Source organism: Grampus griseus, assembly GCF_964374135.1.
Source record: "Grampus griseus genome assembly, chromosome: 11".
NCBI classification, from domain to species: domain Eukaryota; kingdom Metazoa; phylum Chordata; class Mammalia; order Artiodactyla; family Delphinidae; genus Grampus; species Grampus griseus.
The window spans coordinates 19,784,331-19,805,005 of NC_139005.1; the positions used below are offsets into that span (position 1 = coordinate 19,784,331).

A 20,675-nucleotide genomic window follows, 5' to 3' on the forward strand; every position below is an offset into this window, starting at 1 on the left:
TTATGTGTCAACTTGGCTAGGCTATGGTGCCCATTTGTGGGACACCATACTCCAAACTACTGTGGAGGTAGTTTTTAGATACGATTAACATTCAAATCAGCAGACTTTGAGTAAAGCAGGTCACCCTCCGTAGTGTGGGTGAGCCACAACGAATCAGTTGAAGGCCTTAAGAGGAAAAAAAAAAAAAAAAAGACTATGTTTTCCAGAAGAAGGAATTTGGCCTCAAGACTGCAACACAGAAACGCTCCTTGAGTTTGTAGCCTACCTGGTCTGTCCTGCAAATTTTAGACTTGGGACTACAGCATCAACTCTTACCAGAATTTCCAACCTGTCAACTTGCCCTATAGATGTTGAACTTGCAAGCTCGCAAAATCGCATGAGCCAATTCCTTAGCCTAAATCTCTCTCTCCATATATGTCCTATTGGTTCTATTTCTCTGGAGAGCCCTGCCTAATACAGTAGGTTTGGAAGTCCTCTAAAAAAAAATTGTGGAGAAATTATAAAAATTCATACATATATATAAATTTTTCACTTGTCTGTAAAATGTGGGACAGAATAATTAAAAAACACATACAACCTTTAAACCCCACTTCAACTCTGAGTTACAGTCTTCATCCCCTTATTAAAAATTTTGCATAAAACAATAGTTATTTGGTTTGAGTTAAATTTCATCTCTTCAAGAAAGCTAAATACTATATGATATTGCTTATATGTGGAATCTAAAAAATATAACAAACTAGTGAATATAAAATTTAAAAAGCAGACTCACAGATAAGAGAACAAACTAATGGTTACCAGTGGGTGGGTGGGCAATACAGGGGTGGAGAGAGGGAGGTACAAACTATTGGGTGTAAGACAGGCTCAAGGATGTGTTGTGCAACACGGGGAATAGAACCAGTACTTTGTAATAACTTTAAATGGAAAGTACCTTTAAAGATTGTGTAAAAATAAAAAATTAAATTGAAAAACATTTCACGAATTCCCTGGTTGTCCAGTGGTCAGGACTCTGTGCTCTCACTTCCAAGGGCCCGGGTTCAATCCCTGGTCGGGGAACTGAAATCCCACAAGTTGCGTGGTGTGGCCAAAAAAAAAAAAAAAAGAAACAGAAACAAAAGAAAAATTTCAGCTCTTTGGTGATGATGAAATGACCAAAAATCCAATTATGGGGGAAAAAAAAGGAGAACTCAAGGTGATTTATATAGACAAGCTCTACGTAACAGTACTGGGAAAACTGAGAATATTATTATTTATCCTTAAAATATTTGTCTGAGATTCCAGTTAAACGTGGTGTAATACAAGCCCATTTCTCCACAATCATTCCAGAAACTCACTGAAACAACAGTAATTTTTAAAGTGTAATCCACAGGAGAAAGAGAATAGGAGACAATAGTACCGAGTGACGTCAGCCATTCTGGAAGGCAGAAAGCGGAAAGTGAGAAATCACCAACTCTGTAGCCTAGAAGGAACTGAAACCACATTGCAAAGGCGACACTGAAGAAAATCTGATTTCCTTCACAGAAGCTCAGAAAGACTCAGAAGAGAGGCACCAGGGATTTTAGAGCTGAAGTAGGGAGTTTTGATAAAAATCTGCATAACCATTACTGAATGGCATTAGCTTGGGATGAGTACAATCAGTAAGAGTTTTATTTTTCTCTCACCACCACCCTCAACCCCACTTTTTAAAACCTAGCTCCCATGTGGAGACGACCAGGCCGATCCTGTTGTGTTCCCAGTCACTTTTAAGTATGAGTCCAATCTCGTTTTCAAGCATTTAAAAGACCCAGTATGAACTGAAATGAAACTTCCACATCACACTGACGGCTGTTTCTCCCTGATCAACCCTCACCCCAAACCCAGCATGGAATGTGGCCTCCTATTTTTTCACCACTCTCCTTGTTCCATCTTCTCTCTACTCCGCAGCTGCAATTTCTGGATCCCCCAGGGTCATGTGCACCAGCAACAAGAGGAAACGGGAACAGACTTGTCTAGGACCATTGTATTCTGGCGTTGCCCTCCCACCCCGTCCCATGGCAAATGGTCAAATACTGGCTTTTAATAGCATCATAGGGCATCTGTGGATGCTTCACACACCTGTCTTCTCTTACCGCCCCACCAAAGGAGACCTCTGCCCTGCAGTTCCCCTCCGCAGTAGTGCACACCCTGCCTCACCTCCGATGGGGCCCCTTCAGCTCTGACGCTGGCATTATACCCCCTAAGCAGCCTCTGACAGCTGGCCTCTCCTTGCCCCAGAAAGCATCCTTCTTGGACAGGATCCTTTCTGGCTGATTCTGATATGGCTCCTTTCCTAAGAATCCTCATAGCTCATGGCATCTTTGCCACACAAAACTCTGGAATTGTAAACTGCATCCTCTGAAGACCTCTCTCTTGACTCTTTCATCACAGGCAGCACCAGCCAGCCCTGACTGACCCAGGGGAGAGTCAGACACTGGTATATACCCCACCCCCCAAATGCCAGGGAACACAAATAAAGTGCACTCAAGAAATCTCCAGGCTCCTCTCCAGACCCTTTCAGCAAAGGGACCCACTGATCTCCTCACAAAGTTTTTGGTGAGGATCCTGTAGGAGAGATGGGAGTATCCCATTGGCTTGGAAATGCCAAGCACACCTTGCTTGGCCAACAATTTTTTTCCAAGTAATGCTTTTCTTCCCTGCCTGCTCAATCTCCAGCCTTCTGTTAAATATAAATTGGAGATAAGTAATGAGTTAGAAGTTTATAGAACTAATCTTGCTGTCCTTTAGGAAGTTCTTTGGATACATCAAAAATGTCTGCTTGGAATGTATAGGTACTTGTCTCTCTGTGTTCCCTACAGGATCTGCTGGGGATTGGTTCCAGGACACCCTCTCAGACACCAAAATCCGAGGATGCCCAAGTCCCTTATATAAAACCACGTAGTAGAGTCGTGGATTTGGAGGGTCGACTCTACTAGAGCCTCAGTGGAGACCATGGTCCCATTTAACATCCTGTCTTACCCATATAAGGTTCATATACACCTACCTCTGGGGTTCCACACCCACCTAGCCCAGCCAGGTTACTACGTCTTCCTAACTCCAGCAGGAAATGAGAGATTTAGTCACTGGAGGAATGAGCCACAAGAGATCCAGGCTTAAGGGAATCTAAACACTTTCCAGGGAAAATAATGAAAATCCACACACTAAATGATAAAACCACTAGTTCCCTACAGTGGTCCACAAAACATAGGCAGAAGGTCCTATGCAGATTGGATGATTCTTCCTGAAAAAACTATATAACACTCTGAGAAAAGACCTAGAATTAAGGATACTTGGGAATCCTCCAATGAAATGGCCTAGTCACTTCCCCGTGGTCATAAAACTGTGAAATGGACCAGAGAAGGCACCAAGCATGTGTACAGAGTTTCCCAGAGGCTTCTTGCTGCCTCATTCTTAAATATAAATGGGTTGGCACAGGTCACCAGATATTTGAAGAAAGCCTCCTATGTGAAAGGTAACCCCCTCTTCCCAAAAAACAGAAACAAATAAGAGGTATAGAGGAGGAACAATACAGAGAGTAGGAAGAAAATGTTTTAATTATAATTAATTTCCTCAGAAATATAAAAAAGGTATTTCATCCATGAAACAAGAACATGATGTTATTATTTAAATAATTAGGGAATTTTTAATGGTCTTAGAAATATGAAGGCTAAAATTTTTTAATTCAAGGAAAAGGTTGGAAGGTAACATTGATGAAATCTCCCCCCTTCCCAAATTGGACATTCGGGGAGAAATTTTTTTAGAGGATCAGTCAAGGCAGTCTAACAATAAACAAATAGGAGATTAAGAAAAAGAAAAGAAGAAAGAGGAGGGGAAGAAATTATCAAAAGATATATGACCAGAAATTTTCCTAGGATGAAAGGACTCATGTCATCGTAAAGTTTCCAAACACAAGCAATAAAAAGAGATCCTGAATACTTCTGGAAAGAACAAAAATAGGTTGCATGTAAAAAGGATCTGAAATAAGAGCGCCCTTTGACTTCTCATTAATGACACAGGAAACTAGAAAATAATATAGTAATTCCTTTAAAATTTGGATGCAAAATCATTTCTAACTCAGAAAGGTGTTCATAATCAAGTATCAACCTAGTGTGATAAAACAAAAGCATTTTCAGGCATGCAAGGAATCAAAACACTTACCTCTTATATACTCTTTAATTAGAAACTACTGAAAGATATGCTTCACACAAATGAGGAAGTAAACTAAGAAAGAGGAAGCCATGAGATTCAGAAATCTGGGGGCCTAACACAGAGGATACAGGATGCCAAGGAGAAGTCTTAGAAAGACAGCTGTGCAGCTGTCCTGGAGAGAAACCAGCACAGATTGGAACAAGAACAAGAAGGGTGGCAGAAAAAAAATAGTCCAGGAAAAATAAAAAAGGACTGACAGATAAATGGATACACTTGATCTATGCAAAATTATAGAGGCTATTTGAGAGTTGGGAATAATTCGTAATAAATATGTAGTAAAGTGAGCAAATGGAAGAAAAGAATGCAATAATTAACTACAGGAAAAACAAAAGGTTGTGTAAGGAAAAAAATGTAACCATAATATACTATCTGACTCACCAGTGACTTTTTAAAATGTAATTCCATCTGTTGCTCAAATGATCCACTGCACTTTGAATAAAATCCACACTCCTTACCATGGCTTAAAGGAGTATTCATGATGTGGCCCCATCTTGAAACTTTTCTCCTCTCTCACTAAACTCCAGGAAGTTTAGTAAGCTAACTCTGCTGCTCGCTATGCATGGGACGCTACCTCCAGATCACCCCATGGTTTTTCATGCTACTCAGGTCTTAGCACAAAATTCACCTTCTCTGTGAGGCTTTCCCTGACCAGCCAGTATAAATTAGTATTGGCTTCCCCTCAGCTCTATCACTATGACATCACTTCATTTTATTTCCTTGCTACTGCATCACTAATTGACATATTTTATTTGTTAGCATATGAGAGTAAATTAGAATAACTTTAGTTAATACTTATGTAGTACTTATTTCAAACCACTGATAGAAGGGTTCTACATTTGTTATTTTATTCAATCCTCACAGCATCCTGTGGGGTAGGTACTATTATTACCACCATTTTATAGATAAGAAAACACACCAGCAGCCTGGTCCCAGATTTTGCCCATAACCATCATGTTACGTGGCCTTTCCCTATGAGTGCCATGAGAGTGTTGACTCTGCCTGGTATTCATTCTCATAGCCTCAAGACCTCGAGCAGTGCCGGATGCTTACACAGTAAGTACTTTTCAAATATTTGTTCAGTGAGTGCATCATAGTAATCTGAAGTCATCATCTTGAGGGAAATGAGAGGAAGGGTGTGGATGTTCTTCCTTCTTTGCTATTAGTTATATCACCACATCTCAGTTTTGTTTACCTTTGGGCACCAGCTGCTCTGGTTCTTCTAGTTTTTGGATCTCTTAATCAAGAGATTTCTATCTTCCTTACAGGCTTTGGGTCCTTTGGTGGCTCCATCACATTACTATTATCTCTCCTTTTCTCTCTAATCCTGTAAACACTGTATTAACTTGTCTGCTACCCAAGGACTGAAGGACAAGATGGCTCCGCCCTCTGGTCTGTGCCCAGGGTGAGATGGATGTGATGGTGACTGTCTCTTGGACCAAGTGGATCCAGTGAGTTGCCTAAAGGGCATCTGGAAGACTCATTGATGGAGTGGTGGAGGAAGAGCAGGAAGCTAGAGACCGCTCCTCACTGGACCTTTAGTCCAGGGAGAAATCCAGAGTGCATTTCTGGAGAAAAAGATGATCTGGTCCCAAGGGACACTAAGACAAAACATTCCAGAGAGGGTTTAGACAGCCAGAGAGCTCAGGTGGCCAGGAAAGGGAGCTCTGTAAGAGGGCAACATGTGTTTCCATTTATAGACCCCAAAGACCCTAAACAAAGTCCCAATAAAACCAACTCATTCCTCTACCTTTTCCACACCACCACCACCCCACTAGTCCAAGCACCATCACCTCTTCTTTGCATGTCCACAGTCTCCTAACTCAGTCTCAGCCAGAGCGTGCTTTCCTAATGGTGAATCTCCTCACGTGAGCGTCTTTCATAATCCGAAGAGTCTGAGAATTTCCCAACCCAGCAAGACCTGGTTCCTTCGGGCTTAACAGTTCTCCCCTCAACATATCTCTTTCCTTTTGCATTTTACTATAATCAGAAAGAAGAAATCAGGCTGCAACTTCAACACTTTGCTTGGAAATCTCAGCTAAATATCTCAGTTCATCACTTACAAATTCTGCTTTTCACATAACTGTAATACACAAACCCACTAAGCTTTCTTCTACTATATAATAAGGATCCCCTTTCCTCTGGTTTCCATAAATATATCCTCCGGTACTTTCAGAGCCCTCATCAGCGGTGCTTTTAACATCCATATTTCTAACAATCGGTTCAAGACAATGTAGGCTTTTCCTTTTGTACTCCTCAAATTTCTTCCATCCTCTGCCCAATGCCCAATTCAAAGCCACTTTCGCATTTTCAGGTATTTGTTACAGTAGCACCCCATTTCTAGGTGCCAAAATCTATATTCATTTTCTATGGCTGCTGTAACCAATCGCCATACATTTTGTGGCATTATCTTGCGGTTTTGGAAGTCAGAAGTCCCAAGGTGTCAGCAGAGCTACATTCCTTCTGGAGGCTGTAGGGTGAGAATCTGTTTCCTTGCCTTTTCCAGCTTGTAGAAGCCACCTGCGTTCCCTGGCTTACGGTCCCTTCTCCATCTTCAAAGCAAGCAGCGTAGCATCTTCAAATCTTACTCCCTCTCTCTTTCCCCCCAACCTCTGCTTCCATTGTCACATCTCCTTCTCTTCCTGTGACCCTCCTGCCTTCCTTGTGTAGACCCCTGTGATTACACTGGCCCCAACCAGAAAATCAAGGATAATCTCCCCATCTCAAGAGCTATAACTTAGTCATACCTGCGAAATCTCCTTTACCATAAAAGCTTCAGAGGATTGAGCCACAGACATAACTGGGGGTTCATTACTCAGCTTACCACACTCACCAACCACTTATGCTAAGCCACGTATTGGATTACATGCATTTACACAGTGGAAAAAAACTGGATATGCTCCTTGCCCTCAAGAAATATATGATCTAGTGGGAGAGTCAGATATCAATCCCCAAACCGTACAGATAATCACACCAGTAAATAACTGTAAATTGTAATTAGTGCTCTAAAGGACTGGGAATCACTGGGGGGTTGTGAGGTTATCTCTGAGGTAGCAACATTCAGTCTGAGGCTGGCAGGGTGATAAGAAGCCAGCTGGAGACTTCCCTGGTGGTCCAGTGGGTAAGACTCCGCACTCCCAGTGCAGGGTGCCCGGGTTCGATCCCTGGTCAGGGAATTAGATTGTGCACGCATGCCGTGCACAATCTAATTCCCTGACCAGGGATCCCCATTTGCTCATTTTGTGAGCAAAATGTGATTTGGTGAATTTAACTGACTGCAAGGTTGCCAGTGGTGTGAGTTCTAATAGTTCATTCCTCAAGGATGTTGGGTACTCAGGCCTCTGTATTTACCAGTGGTCTGGAAGGGAGGCCAGGCACGCTTTTCCTCATGGTCTTTTTTTTATTTTTTATATTTTTTTTGCGGTACGCGGGCCCCTCACTGCCGTGGCCTCCCCCGTTGCGGAGCACAGGCTCCGGACGCGCAGGCTCAGCGGCCACGGCTCACGGGCCCAGCTGCTCCGCGGCCTGTGGGATCTTCCCGGACCGGGGCACGAACCCGTGTCCCCTGCATCGTCAGGTGGACTCTCAACCACTGCGCCACCAGGGAAGCCCTCCTCATGGTCTTTTACGGTAAAGGAATGAGTGATTGAATCTAGGTCCAGAAGTCTGGGGGTGGGTGAAAGTGGACCACGTATGTGCCTAAAACACTCTTACTTCCTTGTTCACCTGACCTTCTCTCATGCTTCTGCTCAAACATCACCTCCACTGATTTCAAGCCTTCCCTGATTTCTCTGACTAATCTTTTCCATGTACCACAGTACTTTGTGCAGACTGCTGCTGTAACCCGCATTATACTTTATTGTGTTACTTTTTATATATCTCTTTCTGAATAGAGCAATTTCTCAAGAGTATGAATAATGCTTGAATTATTTCCATTCGCCTATTACCTGGTATAAAGCCTGGTAGTCTTAGTAAGAGCTACGTGTTTAATTAAATGAAACTCAAGTCAATCATTGTTTGCTAGTCATCATTATAAATGTCAGGTTTCAAGAAGAGTTTGTATACTTTTTTTTTTTTTGGCTTGTAAACAACAGAAGTTTATTTCTTATAGACCTGGAGGCTGGGTAGTTCAAGACCAAGGCAGATTTGGTGTATGGTGAGGGCCCACTTCCTGGCTCATAGAAGGCCATCTTCTCTCCTGTGTATTCTTAATATAATAGTTACTGTAAAGTTTGTTGTACATATTATGTTTACCTGATTTCTCAATAGATAATTTAAAAAAAAATTTAATTTTACATTGGAGTATAGTTGATTTACAGTGTTGTTAGTTTCAGGTGTACAGCAAAGGATAATTTTTAGTTAGTTATAATTAAATATAATAGTTTGGAGATTTTGTCAAGAAATATATCCTTGGTCTTAACTGATTGTGCTGAATTAACCAGAATTTCAGATTTCCTTGATAATAGCTCTAGAGTCAAATTAATTCCACTCCAAGGGATTTCCATTGTTTTGTTTTAATTTCAATTTTGAATGCAATAAACTCACATGGTCAAAAAGCAAATGTACAAACGTATACAGTGAAAAGGCTCATGGAGATTTTCCTTTAATCTGTGTATAGAGAGCTCACTCATTCTTTCCTCCATTAGTTGTTTTTTTCCTTTAACCTCATTCTTTTTTTTTTTTTGACTGCATTGGGTCTTCATTGCAGTGCGCGGGCTTCTCATTGTGGTGGCTTCTCTTGTTGCCGAGCACGGGTTCCACGTGCGTGGGCTTCAGTAGTTGCGGCATATGGGCTCAGCAGTTATGGCTCACGGGCTCTAGAGCACGGGCTCAGTAGTTGTGGTGCAGGGGCTTAGTTGCTCTGTGACACGTGGGATCTTCCTGGACCAGGGCTTGAACCTGTGTCTCCTACATTGGCAGGCGGATTCTTAACCACTGTGCCACCAGGAAAGCCCCAAAAGACAACATTAGGATGCTGGGAATGAGGGGTCATTTGCAACCACATTATCTTAACTACATAGTCTGAGATAGATTTAATAGCTCAACATCATTGTTAATACTTAGTTTAATTAAAAGTGCCTTGTATTTACGTGTACATGTGTGAAATGACATACAAATGAGAGTATTGACTGCAGCATTGTTTGTAATAAGAAAAGATTGGAAGTCACCTACATATTCATCAGGTGTAAAAGAGAATGAGGTCCGGGCTTCCCTGGCACAGTGATTAAGAATCCGCCTGCCTATACAGGGGACACGGGTTCAAGCCTTGGTCTGGGAAGATCCCACATGCCGCAGAGCAACCAACCCTGTGGCCACAACTACTGAGCCTGCACTCTAGAGCCCTCGAGCCACAAGTACTGAGCCCACGCACCGCAACTACTGAAGCCCACGTGCCTGGAGCCCATGCTCCGCAACAAGACAAGCCACCGCAATAAGAAGCCCGCGCACTGCAACAAAGAGTAGTCCCCCCCCTCACCACAGCTAGAGAAAGTCCGCGCACAGCAACAAAGACCCAACGCAGCCAAAAAAAAAAAAAAGTTGTCTTTTAACATCAAATGGTAGACTGATGGACTACTGTGAATAAATGTTCTAAGAACATTGGTCAAGAGGAGGAAAGGTGCCGGTAGACCAGCAGACACAGTGTTAATGTAAGAGGCATGCATGAAATAATTAAAGGAGCACAAGACTTATTGACATTCTCTATCTACATATTCACTGAACTACTGACATTACTAATTAGAGCAAATAGAATACAGAACTAAAAGGAAAGGAAAATAATTATCAGGAAACTTTTAAATAGTGAATATAGTAAATGGCAAAATTGTCCACAGGAGATTTGAGAAGTCTTGGTTCTTTAGGTTTTTAAGTGGAATAGAATTGAAAGCTAGAAAAATAAACTCAAAAGAACAATCCTTCTTTAGCAGAAGTAAACACCTAAAATGACCTAATAGGTTTTTTCTTTCAAAATTCCAATATTCAATGAACACTGCTTCTAAGTGCCTCTTTTGTTGGATTTGTCTGTTATGCACTAATTAGTTTGCTTAAAAACTGCTTTGTTTGCAAACAACAACAAAATCCCCATGTTAAACAGTATTGGAATTTGTTAACATTCCTAGACACATGACTTTGTTCTATATTCTAAGTCAGTTCCTTGGGATGTGGCAGGGACGCTTTCTCTTTACATACTGCGTAAATCTGAAGACGGTAGCGATTTAGTGGACTGGCGTTGTTGAGTTTGATCCTTATGATTTTCATGGGTCCAGTTCATATTGTTATGTAGCATCTTTTTGAATGAACTTTCCCAGAAATGTGTGCAATGAATGCTTACAATCTATGTACAGTTTCACCACCCCTAAAAAATCAATCAGGAAAAACTAGCTGTATAAATTGAATTTGGCAATAAGCATTAAAACATGTAATTACTAACTGTTGTCTGGTTTTATAACCCTCTATCTTTTGGGAGTCAATTAAAACTTTGACTTCAAATAAATCCAGACGTGGAAAAAAATGTATCTGCTGTTTGAAAACAAAGAAGTATAAAACAGAATCAATTAATCTGGATCTAGGAAGTCTAGAAAGTGGTCATTGATTTACCTCAACCAATATCTGTAAGAGCCCCAATGATGGTACAAGGTTCAGGGAAGAGAGGAAATGTGAGTGCAGAAATTGCAAGATATGATCAATATCTTATTTCCTGACTTGAAAAGGTAACCTTACTCTTACCTTACCATCTTCCACCCATACTCATTCTACTGTAAAACAAGTCACTTTCTCAAAAAGTGCCTGGGGGCTGAGCCACATGGTGAGTGGCATGATGGAGGGCACAAATGGGGAGGAGGTATGAGGAAGAAGCAGTTAGAAATGAATATATGGAAATGCAAAAGCTCATTTTGAGGAATAGCAAATCCTCCATAATGATTGGAGAAGCACATCCACATAGAAGAGAGGATAGATTAGAAAAAGGCCTCATGCACTAACTTCAGTTCAGTAGACAATGGTGAAGTCATAGAGGTATTTTGAGTGGGTGAATGACATAATCAAAATAATGCTTTAGGAAAATTAAGAAAAAATAATCTTGAGACCAGTTGAGAGACTTTTGAAATAATGCAAGCAGGAAGTAATGAGAGCATAAATCAGTACACCAGCAATGGGAAAGAGAGAACATACAGAAACAGATAAAACAGAATCCGCAGGATATTGTATCTGAATGTAGGGGATAAGAGAGTAAGAAAGAAGTGAAAGATGGTTGGACTTGGGCCAGATATCCACCCTTGCTGTAATTAGCTGCGGCTGAGGCAGTGGTCATCTGGTAGCAACATAGCCATGTAGACCTATTTGGGTAGGGAAGTTACCAATGAAATGGGAAGGGTAGGCACCCCAAACTACTAAACTCTGCTAAGAAATTGTGTACTAACCCTGTTTAATAAAAACAGCCATGCATGCACTTCAAAATGAGATGAACAGATGCAACAGGAAGGCTTCCTGGAACCTCCCTTCTCTGACTAAAAGCAGAAACTTCTGAGAAAAGAGAACTGCCAAAAATCTCCTCTCCTGAAGAAGTTTTACAGCCATGAAGAAGACAGAAAGTCAGTACTGAGATGGACCTGCACAAATATTCCCCCACTAGTATCCCCCATATACTTACCTTCCCACAGTTTGCTGCCCTTGGAAACTTAAAACGTTTGCCTTTACAAATTTGTTTCTCTTTGTTAAGATGCTATATAAACCCAAGTTCTAACCACCCCTTGAATTACTCATCACTGAGTTTCTCCTGTATGTATGCAAGCTGCAAGAGCTAATAAACTCTGGTTTTCACTTGCTAATCTGTCTTTTGTCAGCCTAATTTGCATGATACCAGGAAATGAACCTAAAAGGAAAGAAGAAAATTTTTTCTCCCTTCACTACACTATGTACTTTAAGAGATAAAAAGAAGAAACTGATAACTCATGTGTTGCTAAAAGGCAAAGAAAATAATTGCTTGCCTTTTGGACTAAAGGCAGGTATTTTCAATATTCAAAGGGCAGTGTGGCTCTCTTGCTTATATATTTACATATCTCAGCTGATTTCAGGTGCAAGAGCCAGTAGCACTCCACTGTTCTAAATAACTAGATCATTTCAGTATTTTCCACTAGTCTTTCATGCTGTATGGACTGCATTGCCTTGGTTTTAACAATAAATAATTTAGATGTAAAATTTTGTGCCTATGTGTAATTGTGCATTTTGCTGAGGTGATTATTCATTCTTCTAAGATTTGCAAAGTGACATCAGACCCAAAAAGAGCTAGAACCACCGGTGAGGGAGACAACACACTGGACTAGGAATCAAATATATCTAGTTTCTCATAATGTTGGGCAGTTTGTGATCTTAAACAATTTAAGTGAGTTTTCTGATCTTCATTTTCCTTGCCTGTAAAATGGGAGTTAATAATAGTCGCCATGCTTTCCTCATATGACTGTTTTTTGTTTGTTTTTTTTTTGCGGTATGCGGGCCTCTCACTGTTGCGGCCTCTCGGGCTGCGGAACACAGGCTCCGGACGCGCAGGCTCAGCGGCCGTGGCTCACGGGCCCAGCCGCTCCATGGCACGTGGGATCTTCCTGGACCGGGGCACGAACCCGCGCCCCCTGCATCGGCAGGCAGACTCTCAACCACTGCGCCACCAGGGAAGCCTCATATGACTGTTTTGAGGTTACAATTCAATGTTACGTAACTTATATAGCATTTAAAAATATAAAGCATCTCACTTTTGTTAAGCAAAGAAGTCCTTCCCAAAACCTGGATGTGTTTCTACTATGAACACCAACACTAACCTTGCAAGTACAAACCATTCACTAACCCTGAAAACCATGGAATCCCTGAGCGATGCATTATTATGCTTCCCCAAGTGACCTTACAGCTCCATTTTAACTCTACCTTTTATCTTCAAAGTTCAAAGAAACATTTACTGTGATTTCAGATTCCTGCGCTAATATCTAGTACTAAAATCAAAACAATATAACTTTGAATCTGAATCAGGTAAAATGAAATGAAATGTACTAGGCAAAATTGCCCTTTAATAGAGATGGAATGTTAACAACTGCTGAGTGATCATCGTGTGCAAATCCACCCTTGGCCTTATGCCGGAAATCCATTGAGGTCTTTGCTGGTCACGTAAGAGACATTTGTAGCTTGTTTGGTTTAGAACATCCCAACAGGTGCCCCTTCTGTCTAGATTTATAAGGAGTCAAGCAGAATTTGAACTCTAATTATGTCCTAGGATTCTTAACCATCTCCAGTCAAAATAGCAAAAACATTTCTCAGACTAGGGGATAGACTGTACATGCAATTGATCAAATATTCAGATCTACATATCAAAATTTAAAAAACTAATGAATTGGTTCTTTTGAGATGAAATATAAGACTATTAATGGAACTAGGTGAATTTTTCAATCACAAAGAATCACATGTTTTTCAGTATGACTTTTCCTGATTATTGCTTGTTGTAATGTAATTCCCTCTATTTTTTTTTTTTTCACTTGTCTTCCTTTTTCTTCTCTTCTTGATCTTTTCCCGAAATTTCTGGAGCATGATTATCTCTTTTTTTAAGATTTTCTTTCTCCCATTAATCACTGAACATGAGAGAAATATTTTGCAAAATGGCTTTTCCCACAAAAGGGGCATGGCCTATATGACAATAGGAAAATATTTATATGCTATACTGTATTAAGAAGGGGATCCAGTTTCTAAGTTATTTTAAGGATGTAAGAGTCAATTTCTAGGGTACTATTATTCATCTTGTAGATTTGAGAAGACTGATTGGAAACACAGGCGCAGCTGACACATCATGAACCCTTGTGTGATAGAAAAGACTGATTCTGCGGTGGCTTCATCTTTACAACCGACATTGCGAATCATAGACTAGATCTTATGATTAAAATGTGTACAAATATTTACAGTTACGTTTAGGAATCAGAGCATCCCAAATGCTTCATCTGGAAACATTTTAAACATTTGAGTTGCACCCAAGTTTGACGTACATGGATTCCAATTTCAGTAGCCTTAGTTGAATGGCCACTGACATGTATTACCAAATGGGCTACAGAGACTCAGTAAAGCCCATCAGTAGGAATGTTTACCATATGTCACTTTAAGTGTTTAGAGCATTTGGACAGCTGTTAAGGGGATAAAGTTACAACACAAAGGCTGCCCACGTTTACAACTGTAAAGTGAGCAGACCAGCCATGGTATCCTCCTGTGCTCAGAAAGAATGATGTACCATACAGGAAGTGGAGGCTGCCTGGGATAATGATGTCTATCATGGGAGGTACCAGATTCTCACTCTAATGGGGTAACTAAATCCCCTCGGGCATAATAAGGCTGAACATTCCACTGGGTTTCCGTAGTGTGGCATCTGTTAGTTAGAGGAATTACAGTTGCCAAGCCTAAAATAAGACAGAGAAAATTCTTCATTTTCATCTTTCTACACCCATTGAGGAGAGGCCATTCAGAGAAGCAAACAACCAGAAACCCCCAAAGATATAACTAACCCGAACTCTCACAGTGCCCACAGTTTAGAAACAACTCTTCATTTATGCACAGAAAAAGTTTACTCATAAGCCTAGACCTCTCAGGTTATACTATCCAGCTGTGCACTTCTTTAAAAAATTACAGAACCTTCAATTTAATAGAGTCAGGAGCCCAGAAGAGGGAATTCTCCGGGCCCGCAATGACAGCAGAGCCCAACGAGAAGAAGAAAGACTCCAGCAGCAACCCGGTCAGTGAAAAGCCATGGACTCTGTTTACTAGAGCCGTTCCAATGTCCTCCCCTCTATAAAGACTTCTTTCCTTGCTGTGCAGAGACTTGCTGGTGGCTGGCCTTGGTCGCGAACCCCGAATTGCAATTCTCCGCTGATACCGAACAAACCCATCTTTGCTGGAGAAATATTTGCTGCAGTCTATCTGTTTTAGGTCAACCCTTCCCTGGTCTATCTCTTAATATTAGAAATAATGAACTGAAGGGGAGCAGAATAGATCACCCCTAAAATATGCCTCTTTGGCAGAACGATTATTTTGAACTGATTGTCTCTGAAAGGCTGCAGACACAAAAGAATATTTGAAAACAGAGTAGAAGTTGCATTTACAAGGGAAATCCCCATTTGTAAGGGTGTCTCCCTCTCTGTACCAAGAAGATACCGACTTAAATCTGTAATTTTCTGTGCATTGTCTGATAACCTCCCATAACTGGTTTGCTCCACTGCTCCAGCATCTTTCTTTTGTCTTTAGCTGAAGATGATATTTAAGGCGATAGCTTGGGCCATTGCAGGGAGTGACTCAGTTTTCCTGGGTATCTTTCATGTATACATGTTATTGTGACTCAGTTTTCCTGGGTATCTTTCATGTATACATGTTATTAAACTTCTGGGGTTGTTTTCCTGTTAAGCTGTGTTTTATTACAGGGATCTCTTAGCCAAGAATCTAGAAGGGTAGAGGGAAAATTATTTTTCCTCCCCTACAGAACTAAAAGTCCTGACCTGATGTAAGGGATAACATCTAAAATTATGAAAATAATTGGGAGATACACAACTACTGAAGGAAACCATAACTTGATTTTAATTCTTAGCATAAACCTCTGTAACAATCAGAGGACTGTTCTCAACTTTTTTTCCACAAGATTTTAAGCCCATTTCAAATGATTAGACCTTCTCAGTTTCAATGAGCTAACAGGCAAGATCAATTCTTGCATACAAATGGAAAATTTTCTTAACTCATCTTCCTTTCTCTCTGTAGTTCTAAAATTAAATGAAGTTATTTATTATGGAAGCTCACTAAATGAAATATTGGCCAAAATTAAACTCATTTTTTGTTCTCCCTTTTTCTTTTTTTTCTTTCTCACCATTGCAGGTTCTACCAATGCCCTTTTGTTAGGCCTGCTTAACTAGCTATGCATCTCTGAGCCTGGCCTGAGGGGCCACATCCTGTGTCTGGAATGTGAATCCCCTCTCCCTGCTCCACGTCCTGTTGGGCCCCCTGCGCGCGCGCGCGCGCACACACACAAACAGCCCTCTCCCTTCATTTAACCATGCATCCCTGCCAATGACTTCTTATCTCTGTCCTTTCAGATATGTGTCTCTTGTAAATCTCCACCTTAATTCAGTAAGTTATAGTATGTAATTACCATTTTTATACACAGCCTATTCAATGTATACGCTATTTTACTCACTCGGTTGCCCATTCTGTAAGTGTCCATCTTAAAATAATAGCTCCCAGGCAAGATCATGTCTGGAAAATTTGCTGAGGACAGAGCCTATCATGGTGTCTTGTGCAAATAACTTTTTTTTTTAAAAATGACCTAAGTATGAGCAATACTTAGGTAAAAGATTAGTAGAAAGGTTTTTTGAAATAATAAAAACACACTTAAAGGAACCTTAAGTACTCCTTAGATCATGCCTAAAAGACATAAGCATTTCTTTCTTAATCTTAGTAAGATATCAGAAAACAGAAATGAGACTACTTGAAGATATCTTCAGTTCCTGTGTTATAAAAAGTGCATCGTAAAAGGGAAGGGGGTTTCGGACTCATGTTAAAGCACCCATGAACTTACAGATAATCAGCTACATACAGATAATCAACCACAGTTCCACATGGTACAGGGGAAAGTTGGAAAAGCAAGACTGTTTATTCTCATAATTTTCTCCTTTTACTCACTAATTCAATACTCAATCAAAGTGTATTTTTCAGCTGAAAGTAGACGGCATGAGCAAGTCAGAAATAGAATGTCTTAACTCTAGAAGAGGAAGGCTGCTGAATTTTTCACCGCGGCGCATTTGCATATCCCTTCTTAATACAGAACTACGTTTCCACTCATTTCCTGCCTAATCATAGTGGAAATTTTTGTTTGGTGAAAAGGCACCATTGACATATTATTTCTCGTAAGTGAAACTGTAGACTGGAATGGGTTGTGGATAAGCCCAGTTGAAAACCATACTTATCTCCCTCCTTGGAAACTCTGAAACTCAGCTTTTTTTTCTCCTCAAAGTTCAGACTGCATATAGGAATCTCCTACTTCCAAGATGTTAGAAGGCAGGACTACTTGCCCATCCTTCACTTTCCTTTAAAAAAGCTGCCCTTCAGTTTTTCATATCATTGCAGTTTTCCAGCATGTAGGACCAGGAAAACAGAACCCTTAAATCTGTTCATTTCTACACATAAACCTTCCCAAGGAATAGGCAGCTGGGCTAATTATCCTTTATTAGCATAAGAATAAAAGACCCTAGGGTGTTCTTGAATAAAAGGATGCCCTTAGGCTTCTTTGATTTGTAACTCTTAGAAGCTTGACTATTCACAAGAAACAAAGTAAGACAAGCCTTCTGTTTTAATAGCGGCGAGACAGCCCCCCTTACCTAGTTCTGCACCTCCCTCTTTTATAATGTAACACCGAGCAGAAAACCCGTTTACAGCCAGTGACATCCCCCAGACCTCTCCTCCGAAATTCCCCACCTCCTGTGCATCTTAGAAAATTGAGAAGAGCTTCCTCTTCCTTTCTGCGCTTCAAAACAGGCAGGGGAAGGAGCTGCGAGCAGCCTTTTATCTCGGTTCACGAATGCAGTTGTGAAAGAGCTTGAGGCGGGCGGTACATCCTGTGAGCGGGGGTTAAGCAGAAGTCTGAAGAGAAGAAGAATGTAAGGTCCTGTCCGACGATGACTGATAAGGGAAAAATTGCAAATGTTTGCGTGGCAAGAAACCGTGTGGTCCTTCCTCCGTCCCCTTTCTGCCAACTGTGCGTTTGAGGAATCGCAGGCTCAATCCACACACACATTTTTGTAAAAGTACAGTCAGAATCATAAGCAGTTACCTTCATTGTTCGGTCGGCCGTGAGAGCAGCTCGAGGAGAGCGGAGGCAAAGGCGCTGCGTCCCAGGCGTTCCGGGCGGCGCGAGTCTGGGGAAGTGGCTGGAGTGGCGGCGGGCACACGTGGCGGGCGCCTCGCAGACTGACCCTGGCAGCGGCTATCGCTGGCCCTCCTGCAGATTGCATCAGCAGGAAGAGTCTTGAGGCTGTGTTTCCCCCAGACGAGCCCCAGTGGGTAGAGCCTCTTGCGCACGAAAATTCTGACCCGGCGCCCAGTCCAGACCCTTACCCACCGCTCACTCCTGGGGGTGGAGGATGCCAGCTTTTCAAACGCGTAACCCTTGAATTAGTGCCTGGGTGTGCGTATATCATTGATGTGGGGATGTCAAAGAAAAGGAGAAAAACAGGTCACAGATCATGATTGTCATTCCCTCCTTAGCTGACTGCCTGCCCGCCTCACTTTCCACTCCCCAGAGTAACTTTCCTGCATGCCCCCATCAACACAAATGTGTGTGTGGATGCTTAACTAAATTTGGTTAGGTGAATGAATGATAGAGTCTTTCATTTGATAAATTTATTGAGTTTTTTTTTTTTTTTTTTTTTGGTGTCTCTGCGGGGTTTGTGGGATCTTAGTTCCCGGACCAGGGATTGAACCCGAACCCTGGGTGATGAAAGGGCGGAGCCTTAACCACTGAACCGCCAGGGAATTCCCTGAACTCTTATAAAGTGCCAGGTACTGGGCAAGATTCTAGGGGTAGAGTGGTAAAAAAAAAAAAAAAAAAAAAAAGTGATACACATGGAGCTTATATTTTATTTTTTGCGGTACGTGGGCCTCTCACTGTTGTGGCCTCTCCCGTTGCGGAGCACAGGCTCCGGACGCGCAGGCTCAGTGGCCATGGCTCACGGGCCCAGCCGCTCCGCGGCATGTGGGATCTTCCCAGACCGGGGCACGAACCCGCGTCCCTTGCATCGGCAGGCGGACTCTCAACCACTGCGCCACCAGGGAAGCCCACGGAGCTTATATTTTAGAGTGGGAAACAGAAAATGAACATGAATCAGGTAGCAAAATGTCCATCAACTGATGAATGGATAAATAAAATGCGGTATATTCACACAAAAGAATATTATTTGGTAATAAAAAGAAATGAACTACTGATACATGCTATAAAATGAATTAACCTTGCAAACATTACACAAAGTGAACAAAGCCAGTCACAAATGATCACAAATCATAATTCCATTTATCTGAAATACCCAGAATAGGAAGATCCATAGGGACAGAAAATAGATGGTTGTTGCCAATCTAGGGAGAGGGGGGAGTAGAGAGTCGCTGCTAATGTGTACAGGGTTTTTTGGGGGGATGATTAAAATGTTCTAAAATGCAATTGTGGTGATGGTTGCACAACTCTGTGAATACAATAAAATAGAATTATACTCTTTAAACAGGTCAATTGTATGAAGTGTATTATATCTCAATAAAGGTGTTATTTTTTAAAAATCAGGTGGCAAGTAGAAAATTTTATGGGGATAAATAAACCATGGTAAAGGGTTAGAGACTGATGGGGTGATAGGCCTAAATGAATTAATGAGTAAATTCTGAACCATGCCTGGCAATGACTTCTAGATCCAATGACTTTCCTATGTAAGCAACAAAGGAAGAGAGAAGGTGGTATAAAGGCAAAGAGCTTGAAGGGAAGCTAGAAGTAAAGCAAAAGAGGAATTGTGGGAATTAACATCTACAGAAGAATATGAGAACAATCTCTCTATGGCTGTCTGTTCTCCTATTTCCCTCTGATGTTGAGAGGAGTGTCCCACAGAGGTCCCTCATTGCAATATGCAAACATTCCGCAAACTTCCCTCCTGGACACCAAAAATGTTGTTTCCCAAATGAAGAGGGTCATCGGCAGCCAAGATTGTTATGCTGTCAGTGGCGCTACACTTCAAGAAAGTCACAGTTAAAAGATATTAAAAGAAGTTGCATTCTTTAAACTTGATGTATTCCATATCTTTATCCATGGGCAGTGGGCTTTTTGTTTGTTTTGTTTTTGTGTGTATGTGTTTGTGTGTTTTTCTGAACTCGAAGAAGAGAAAGAATTTCTAACAGTTCCCAGAGACACTAACTTTGAGATTGATTTCAAAGCCCCAGACAGCCCAGCTCCATTTTGTCATCACTGTCATTAAAAAGTCTGTTACTGGGCTTCCCTGGTGGCGCAGTGGTTGAGAGTCCGCCTGCCGATGCAGGGGACATGGGTTCGTGCCCCGGTCCGGGAAGCTCCCACATGCCGCGTAGCGGCTGAGCCCGTGAGCCCGTGAGCCATGGCCGCTGAGCCTGCGCGTCCGGAGCCTGTGCTCCGCAACGGGAGAGGCCACAGCAGTGAGAGGCCCGCGTACCGCAAAAAAAAAGAACAACAACAACAACAAAAACGATCATCTAAGTTTTCTCCTACATTATCTTCTAGGAGCTTTTGTAGTTTTGTGTTTTACATTCAAGTCTATGATCCATTTTGAGTTAATTTTTGTGAGAGGCATAAGATCTGTGTCTAGATTCATTTTTTTTTTTTTTGCATGTGTATGTCCAGTTGTTCCAGCATCATTTGTTGAAGAGACTATCTTTGCTCCATTGTATTGCCTTTG

At 41.5% G+C, this 20,675-nt stretch overlaps 1 protein-coding gene across 1 annotated transcript in view; it reads right to left on the reverse strand.

The window, feature by feature from the left end:
- Positions 1–18,164, reverse strand: part of BCAT1 (branched chain amino acid transaminase 1) — a 101,029-nt gene extending 82,865 nt beyond the window's left edge. The window contains exon 1 of the mRNA XM_082665505.1: positions 18,047–18,164. Coding sequence (XP_082521631.1) covers positions 18,047–18,052 — 6 coding nt within the window. The 5' untranslated portion in view covers positions 18,053–18,164. The remainder of the gene's footprint in view (positions 1–18,046) is intronic.
- Positions 18,165–20,675: the final 2,511 nt, after the last annotated feature.